The sequence below is a fragment of the Pelmatolapia mariae genome, linkage group LG3_W (genome assembly GCF_036321145.2).
Source record: "Pelmatolapia mariae isolate MD_Pm_ZW linkage group LG3_W, Pm_UMD_F_2, whole genome shotgun sequence".
Lineage (NCBI taxonomy): Eukaryota > Metazoa > Chordata > Actinopteri > Cichliformes > Cichlidae > Pelmatolapia > Pelmatolapia mariae.
The window spans coordinates 79996992-80006221 of NC_086229.1; the positions used below are offsets into that span (position 1 = coordinate 79996992).

General features: G+C 39.4%; 2 protein-coding genes across 2 annotated transcripts; both read right to left on the bottom strand.

Moving 5' to 3' along the window:
- Positions 1-717: 717 nt before the first annotated feature.
- On the bottom strand, positions 718-2386 carry LOC134619140 (homeobox protein HMX3-like). Its single transcript, XM_063464898.1, has 2 exons — positions 2082-2386; positions 718-1809 (listed from the first exon to the last, which is right to left on the bottom strand). Exons 1-2 carry the CDS (start codon positions 2278-2280, stop codon positions 1253-1255), a joined length of 756 nt encoding a protein of 251 aa, XP_063320968.1. The 5' UTR covers positions 2281-2386; the 3' UTR covers positions 718-1252.
- Positions 2387-3021: 635 nt separating this feature from the next.
- LOC134619148 (homeobox protein HMX1-like) lies at positions 3022-6544 on the bottom strand. The gene is made up of 3 exons (XM_063464912.1): positions 5912-6544; positions 5195-5392; positions 3022-4492 (listed from the first exon to the last, which is right to left on the bottom strand). The coding sequence occupies exons 1-3, from the start codon at positions 6159-6161 to the stop codon at positions 4065-4067; spliced, it is 876 nt and encodes a 291-aa protein (XP_063320982.1). The 5' UTR covers positions 6162-6544; the 3' UTR covers positions 3022-4064.
- Between the last annotated feature and the right edge of the window lie 2686 nt (positions 6545-9230).

Here is a 9230-nt window from a genome sequence, read left to right on the forward strand (position 1 = left end):
TAAATCATTCAATTTATTTAAATATTTTTTATATATTTAGGATTTGGATTTTTCAATGGAGAGTTGTTACAGAGCCTTTAATTAAACACCAAGAAGTTGTCATCTGTTTAAACACATCCATTTCTGAGAGACAAAATGAGCATCCTGACACTTTCTGCGGTATAACAGGGGGAATGAACACACAAAAAGGCACTAACAGAGACTGTAAAGCTTCTGCAGATTTTAAAATACTTTTAGCAGCATGTCAACACAGAGGTGATAACTGGTGATCATTATTCAGCTTATGGTCTCTGCTTTTAATATTAGTTTTAAAAAAAACAGACGATTCTTGTCTTTTTTCTTTTTTTGTGGTACATTAGTTAATTCAGTTCAAAATGTATAATCATAAGTTGGTTTAACTACTAAATTTACAATTCGTTCACTGTAAAGCAAATGGTGTGCCCCGGATTTCTCAGCTCTCCGTTATTGAACTTTATTTTTCTCCCTGCAGTGATAAAATCCTGAAAGTCTACTATAATCTTTAAATACGATCTAACGCTGAATAAATCATGCGAAATGACTCTTACAAAGTGAAAGGAAAAGTAGGAGTATGAGTTAATAAATAAATAAAGGATTATTAAAAATGCAATCTGGGCGTGTTTTGGTGTTATCTGTGTTTTTTTGTTGTTGTTGTTTTTTTGTTGCTGTTCCTGATACAAGTCAACACACATTTAAAACTGCAAATATTACACGTTTTATTGCAAAATATGATCGTCGTAGAATAACCGTCTTCACAGTTTAACAGTCTTATAAAAGTGAAAACAAAAGATAAAAGTTGTTTTTTTAAAAACAAAACAAAACAATGATAAGGCCATATAAATACAAACCAAGTGTTGCTCCACAGGAAAAACAATGAACACACACAAACAGAAAGTATTATTGCAGGGTAGTAAGGCTGATGCAGCATCAGGAGTTTAACGTATGGTACATTCTTTCAGATGACATTACTGCGCAAAGGAAAACTGCTCCGAGGATTTGAACGCATGCACAATTCAAGATGATAAACTCTGTATATAAAATTCAATAATAATAATAATAATAATAATAATAATAATAATAATAATAAACCAAAAAGTGGCGCATGCACGTTGAATTAGTTGATATGTTGACAACTCATTTAAAAAAAGTTAAAAATGAAAAAAGGATCAGACGTATCATGCAAAAAAAATTGGGCTGACTGTAAGTCGGAGTGTCCACGCACCCAAGAGACAACTCAACAGTCTGCATCAAAGAGGCCAAAGTATTTGCCAGTGTTAGAGAAGTAAATGTAAGGCGCGGCGTTTGCCGTCGGGTACACGACAGGGAACGGCATGGGTAACAAACATCCGCCCAGCACGCTGCTGTCTTTGTAAAAAGTTGGTAATTGCACGTTTTTTCCTGCCTCTGTGAAGTGATCGGCGGTCAGCGGCCCCTCCATGTCCGTGGACAGCTGTCTCTTGAGTTTGTTGCGGCGGTTCTGGAACCAGATTTTCACCTGGGTCTCCGTGAGCTGCAGGGAGCTCGCGAGGCACGCTCTCTCCGAGCTGCTCAGATAGCGCTTCATGTCAAAAGTCGCCTCGAGCTGAAATATCTGTCGCTTGGAGAAGATGGTGCGCGTTTTCTTCTTTACCATGGCTTTGGAGTCCACAGTCTGCTGCTGCTGCTGTTGTTGTTGGTGGTGGTGGTGGTGCTGCTGCTGCTGCTGTGGCTCCTCAGCGCTGCACTCATTTTGCGGACAGGATCCAGCGGTGAGCAGCGGTGTGTTTCCCCCACGCTGAACTCTGGGCTTCACTGTGAACGGAGCGACAAGATGTGCTTTGGTGCAGCGGTAAAGGCAAACGTAAAAACACCTGCGAACAAGCTGAGCAACATTCCAGTAAAGCAGACACAAACCGGCGTCCTGTAAGCGCTTCTGCATTTTCGCACTAATAATTTGAACTTTGAGCGTTTAAAAAAAATCTATTTGGATCTTTGCGCTTCTAAACAGATTAATTAGCCTAAAATTTCCCTTTCATTCTATGAAATTTACAGATATGGTACTTGGGTATATCCGTCAGAGTTACCTGTCTCCTCTGTCCTTCGGACGTCCCACACATCCTCACATCGCTCCTCCAAAACATTCTTACATCCACCGTCTTTCTGCCCGTTTGAACAGTCCAAATCTCCACTTTCTTGCGGCCTCAGGTTGAGGATGTTGTCAATTGTGAAGGTCAAACAAGTGCTCCGACTGGGGGCATCCTCTTTGCTCATATTCCCCGGCATTTCATTTGCTCCTCCGAGAAACCCGAAACACCGACGTCTCCGGACGCTCCGAGCACCATTGCTCCTCGGCTGCCACTAGAGCACAGAGGAGCCGGTGCGCAGTAAATCAACGACCCGGAAGACTGCGGTTTAGCAGCTTTTGATTGGCGAGGTTGAGGGGGCAGATGAGGGCGGGATGCAGATTTACGTCTGGCTGCCATATTGGAGGTTTGTGCGCTTTCTTTCTGTCCAGCCTGCTTTCCCGGGAAGTATGCAAAAACTAAGAGTTTGGAAACCTTACTAGTTGTTTTATTTATTTACGTATTTATGTATTTATTTATTTATTTTTAGATGCTAAATACTTTTTTAAGTACCTCTTTAAAGAACATTAACATGTCATTTTGACAGCATTTTAACTACTGGCAGCATGAGAATTATGTAACCCGACAATGGGTTAAGGGGGCGCATAACATAGCCAAGTTTAACACAATAAGCTGCTCTAATCTCGCCTCCAACATTGTGCATATCTCAGCTTAACCTCATTGTTCTTTTTTATTTTCTTTGAAAATGTTACTCACACTATTAAAAACTATTCATCTCATGTGATGCCCTCTTTTCTTTCTTAATTGCCCCTTGGGCATAAATAAGTTGGGTTTTTTTTTTTAAATTTTCAAACCCACATACAACCTAAATTCCAAATAAAGATGCCAAATAAACAGCTGATGACCAAGAAACAGGTAAGAAATCACAAAACGCCTTGTGCATAAAATTTTATTCACATGTGAACATAGAAGTGTACAAAACTCTGTATTAAAATCGTCTTAAATTAACAACAAAAAACAAAAGTGTCAGTCAATCAGTGTTGCCAATAGCCTACCCCTGTTCACAGCTATCAAAAGTCACAATATCACAAACACCAAACTGGCTTTTATTTCATAAATGAGCTACATTTTAGTACTCATAGGTCACGTGTGTGGATTCAAATTTCAGAAAGAATTCAACAGTCTAAAGCCACATGAGAAGATGAGTGTGATGGGAAACTCAGCAGTGCAAAGAAAAACTTTTTCTGTAGCATGTGAATACAAGTTGAAAGCATAAAGTACAGAAAAAAGTATACAAAAATGAACTTTTGGCCCTGATTTTTGTCCTCAGAGGATTTTTCTATGTGTAACCTGATTGTTTACAGTAATTCGTGTTTTCATTTCCAGATTTTTCTTATACATTTACAAATTAATGAATTCCCAAAGTGTCTTTTTCTTTGTTTTATTTTTTTTTTGCATTGCTTTACAAGCTATAAACATATTGACCCTTCCAAGTACGTGGACCCCTACATTTTCCAGTGACAGAAATCATCGCAAAATAAAGCTTTAGTTGGAAACTATGTGACTATGTGTGTGAAATGTCCTCAGTAAAGCACAGAGGACAGGATGGTGGGCAGCTTGAATGGTCGAAAAATATCCATCACAATTTCCATATTTCTAGTAATACTAATTTATTCCTGGTAGTGCTAAATTTGGTACTAAATCTTAAAAAATGACCTTTGCTTACAATAAATTGATAAAGGTTCTGCTAATGATGAGGAAGTTTAATGCTGAAAGTAGACACGGGCACCTTGATCTAAATTTGCTTGTATTTGTCTAAATTACATCCAGAAAACATCCAAAGGAAACATTTCAACAGAGGATGACAATGCTCAGTGCACTGCTGGGATTAACTTTACTGAATATTCTAACATGAACATTTTGCAGCATCATTATTTGATTCATGTGAGTCACAGGTATACGAGATCTCTTCCACTCTTTAAGTCACACCAGCCCGGTCATCTGGGGCGTTATGAATGACACTGGATGGGTGAAGTGGCCAGTCAGCGGATAGTTAACAGAGTTAGAGAAGCCAACTACTGGAGGTGACACGTGGGGCAGGTTTGTCAGTGTCAGCGGGGTAGTGACGCTCTCGCGATACAACACGGGAACTCTAACCACCCTCTGGGCGGCGTACGGTGCAGTGGTGCTGCTGGCTTCTATATCTGCCGTGATCTGCCGTTTCCACTTGTTCCTACGATTTTGGAACCAGATCTTTACTTGGGTCTCGGTGAGCTGCAGCGACGCAGCCAGCCCAGCTCGCTCCGAGCTGCTCAGGTAACGCTTCAGGTCGAAGGTGGACTCCAGCTGGAACACCTGGCTTCGGCTGAACACAGTGCGCGTCTTCTTCTTTCGCACCACTGTGATGTCACCTGAGGCCAAGAAGAAGCAGTGTCTTCATTTAAAAGTTTCTTAACACACATCGCAACAGTAAAAATGTTATATATATTTCTAGTGTTGCATTTACAGACCATGTAGCTGTTAATTGATCAAATTCATGCTAACAAGACTCCAGGTGAATATCTCCAAATAGGCAGTACTGCTATGCAATGCAATGAACTATGCGGTGCTATTAAGCAATTTGCAATATTTAAGCTAATGTTCATATAGCATTTAGATATAAAGTTTAATATTTTTATTTTAACCTGTTATGTAATGTCTCCATTCAGTTACTAAATGTATCATCCTTTGCTTTTATCTAATTTCTACAACAAAATGAAAATCAAATCAAATAAAACATGTTGCCCACTTCTGCTGTAACAGGCAGAGCAGGGTATGGCCCTCAGACCCAAGAAATGCTAACTGCACCCCTGCTCTCTAATGCGAACTTTTGAAAACTTGGGTCATTGCTGCTGTCAGTGCACCTTATCAGAAAGAAAATGCACCTAACCAAGAAGCTCTGCAAATGCTGCTTTTTTAAAATCGAAAAAAAAAAAAAAATTTCCGCTTGAGTGAGTGTGTACTAGAACGGCGCATGCGTGTATCAAATTCCGGTTGTGCTTATAGCAGAGCACAAGACATTATTTGGGGATTTTGTGTACGTTTTTAATGAATTACGTGTACTTTGAGCTCACCTGTGTCACAGCTGTCCCCTAGAGAGACGCAAGAGGAGCGCGTGTCTTCCTCTTCCTTCTCATCTGTCAGACCGTCGCCTTCCTTCTCGGCCGGTTTGTCATTCTCCTCCGCCTGTCCCGTTAAAGTTGGGGAATCCCGTTCGCTGTTTAGCACAGGGTCTACGTGTTCGTGCGAGCGGCTGGTCTTGCAAAGAAGACCTGCCAAGGATGAAAAAGAAAAAAAAAAGTTACTTAAAATCATCCTACACACTGTCAGATTTGTGCACAGCAGGGAATTGCGCACATTCATGCTGTCTGCCCTCTCCAAGATTATAAATACGCATCAGCTCTTCGCTGCGGGTCTATTTAAAGAACAAGAGGGAGATTGTTGTGAGATCGTTGTGTGGATGCCAAATACTGTTGGCTTCTACAAGGCTGATAATCGGAGAGTCGGGATGTTTTTACGCACGGGGGAAGGGACAGTGAACCCTATTACAGACCATGTGTCATGTCCACTTTTGCCCCATTGAGACCCGAAAGCGAGATGCATAAATCATAAATGTTAGATGTGGGGGTTTGGGTGATGTTTGTTTATTAATAATAAAATGAGTTATATATATTTTAACCCGAATCTTGTAAACGACAAACAAGGAACACATCGTCGAAACAAAAACGATCATTTGTTATTTTCAGTAACCTTTTCGATGGGACGAAAAGGACGGTTAGGAGCAAACTCACTTCTTGAGCTGCCATTCGCTGTGTTTGCAAATGTTCCGCTCCCGTCCGAGCGGTCAGTGTCGCTCAGACGTCTCGTTTCCAGACCCGGACACATCCCCAGGTCGTGACCAGTAAGTTTGAAGCTCGGAGTCTCCGCTCGCTCCTCGGCTGAAGAACGTCTTCCTGTAGTTCCCAGCAAATTCTCAATGTAAAAAGATGAACCTCTTGATGGAGGACCGGATTTCAGTCTCGGTGTTTTATCATCCAGCATGCTGACTTTATGAGTCCGCCCGTAACAAAAAACCCTTTTAAAATCCACCAGACGTAAATTTTATACTGTCATTCCCGGGAAGGCGTCTTATCTCGGGCCAGAAGCGTCTTCTGCGCGCAGACCATCCCGACGCAGTCCATGTGAGGACAGCCTGCTGCAGTTACGAGAGATCCACAAAGCAAATTCGTTTCGGGTTTGAGCTGAGGGCAAAAGGCGAAGAGGAATTACTCCAGGAAATACCCGGACACGGTCTCGTAGTTTGTATGCTCTCGTGTGGGCTGTGCGATAGTCCGCCTTGAGGGACCACAGAGATTCTGTATTTAGGTCAATTAGGGAGCAAACCAAGGCAGAGATACGGTGTTGTCCTCAGGGCTGGAGATGGAGAAAGCTCCATGAAGAATGGCACAGTGCACAGTACCGCCTATTGGTTACTTTTGTCCATGCACACTTTATATTTACTATTCACAAAATAACTCTGTTACACTCAGGTTTCACTTTCTTGTCCATAATGACACAGCAAAGCAAACATTTCCCACAGAAATGCTATTTTTATATTTTATTTCATTGGTTACTCACATCCAGTTTTATGCCTTTAGATAAAACAGGGATAATAAACATAAACAAACCGTAGTAAAGCATTCCTTTTTCTCCTTAAAATGGCAAAAAACTCAAGACTAAGCATGATGTATAATGTATGAACACTTTTATAGGAGGAGTATGAATCATAATTAATTGTATCATTGTGCGCTAATGCTAATAAAAAGCAGATGCGGCTGATGTGGCATTCATGCCAAATAAACAACGTGCGTGAGTGGGGAAAAAAACCTCTTACTGCGCTCAATTAACCGTGTACTTCTACCATACTGTGACAAAGCGGAATCTCTAGTCAAGTGAAAAGTTTAGTTTATCTTAAATTAGTTTGCTTGTTTAAATCAGTTCTCAGTAGGTTTGCGGGTCATTTCCCCTTTAAAAATAAAAACAAAAGAAAAAAACTGTTTTTTCCCCAAGACATCCTCATTAAAAACTTCAGTATCTATGGATACAAAAATGTTTTTCACTAAAAAAAAGTACCTACTGGACACAAGAAGCAGCCTGCTTCTTTGAAAAGGGATTTTTTGTGTGTTGTAACACTAGTGAGATGCGTAACCTTATGAAGTGTCGCTGGCAAGTTAGAAAGTTGAAATGTGACAAAGTTTTACAAGCCCACCTTTTAACCTCAGCTAAACTAAGCTAACCTCAGCTTAAGGTAAGCACAGGAAACATCCAGTCTTCAAAATATGGGTATAATGTAAAATCAGCGTTTCAGTGTCAAACTCAGTGAACCTTAAAAACTTCAGAGAACAATTTACATTTTGTAAAAAAGTGACATATTCTGCTTGCCCTGGGTTAGAGTTTTGGTTACATTTGGGGCATTACTGGTGATGACTTTGATTGGTGGGCAACTAATTTTCCCAATTGGTTACATGAAAAACTGGGACTGTTGTGGAGGGCTGCACCAATAATGAGAACAAATTAGTATTGAGCAGAACTGAGTTCAGCTTATTCATGCGGCCCTCGACAACAGTCCCAGTTTCCTGCCTCAGAGGGTTAAAAGTCAGATCAGTGAGTAGCTTTATATCAAGTTCAATAACAAGGAAACTTCAAACATGGCAAAAATTAGGATAAGGCAGAAGTATTTGACCATGGTTAAGAACTCTTTCTAAATCCTATGAACATTTGACTATTCAAGGAGAAATAATGTATCTTTTATTGAGAGAAGCCCTGCATCACCTTGGGTGCCCATAGATGGACTGGCTGTGTGCTGTAACTTAAAATGAGTTAATTAATGCTGAAAGTGGAAAATACTTAGTCAGCTATGAAACTGTGAACAGCGGAGTCAAACACAGCCGTGTTTGGAGTTGTAATAGGATTTAAACACTGTGAAAAGCTTACTTTCATCTGTAAGGAGCCTTGAACTAATGCTCAGAACATTCCAGGCTGCAGGATTTTACCCTTATTTTCTACATATTTTTGCATTTGAAAGAATCACACCAGAATACAGCATATATTCAGAAACAGAAAGAAAGAATGTGAACATAGAAATGGAAACAAATCTTCAAATCTCTGATCAGACTTTAGAGAAGAGAAGCAAAGAGCAACAAACACTTCTCAGAGAAAAGTGTGTAACACCCCCACCAACATTTTTAAATCTTCATAATACAGCCCACCACTTATGGTGCAATTTCCCGCATTTACCATGTAATGCTTTTGATTTTAGTATAGCTATCTAAAATAAAATAAGTGTCTAAAATACGTAGTGATTCTTTCTTAAACAAATATAAGTATGTTTCATTTAATAATGGGGTGTTTTAAAGGCCAGGACAAACCGTGTTTCCTATTCTTACCTTGTAATTACACTGTTGCAATTAGGGGTGCTGGCTGCACTATAGAGTATCCTTCATTTTTATGTAATAGAAGAGTACAGTGGCAAAGCGTATTCTCCAGCCATCACCCAAAAATGTATCTGGAAGGTACTCATTAAATTTAAAAAATATATTATTTATTTATTACTCATTCATTTATTTGTGTCTCCTTCATTTAAATATACTGTGTAGGTAAACACCAATGGAAAAAATACAGTTTATTTTTATATATATGTCCTTTTTAAACTCCCAGTTGTTATTTATTTGGTCCTTCATTTTACATATCATCAGGAACTGATAAGTATCTTTAGGGCAAAAGGTAAACCATAAATTCTGGTAAATGTTATGAAGTTACATCTTAATTTACACAAAGTACGACTTTAATTACCAATTTACAGTTTAAAAAATGTGATTAAATTAATGTAGCAGAATGCCAGAAATGCATTTGGCTTTCTGTAAGGTGTGATGATGTTCATTTACTGCCAGCAGTTGTGATGGTAACATGTCAAATCTCACAATTTTGTTCAAAGTTTGAAACTGTTGTTATTAAATACATCTTAGTTTTAACATCCATTCATGGTGTTACTGGATAAAGAGACATATTTCTTTGTTAATGGGAAGGTTTAAAACACCAGTATCCAATTTTTAGGATTTCAATCTCTATAAA

What these genes read in the sequence shown, in the direction of transcription:
- LOC134619140 (XM_063464898.1), bottom strand. Translation starts at nt 2,280, where the DNA reads ATGCCGGGGAATATGAGCAAAGAGGATGCCCCCAGTCGGAGCACTTGT. An exon ending in CCGAAGGACAGAGGAGACAG is followed by an intron (nt 1,810 to 2,081) that starts GTAACTCTGACG and finishes CTCCGTTCACAG; the next exon opens with TGAAGCCCAGAGTTCAGCGT.
- LOC134619148 (XM_063464912.1), bottom strand. Translation starts at nt 6,161, where the DNA reads ATGCTGGATGATAAAACACCGAGACTGAAATCCGGTCCTCCATCAAGA. An exon ending in AGCGAATGGCAGCTCAAGAA is followed by an intron (nt 5,393 to 5,911) that starts GTGAGTTTGCTC and finishes CATCCTTGGCAG; the next exon opens with GTCTTCTTTGCAAGACCAGC. An exon ending in AGGGGACAGCTGTGACACAG is followed by an intron (nt 4,493 to 5,194) that starts GTGAGCTCAAAG and finishes TCTTGGCCTCAG; the next exon opens with GTGACATCACAGTGGTGCGA.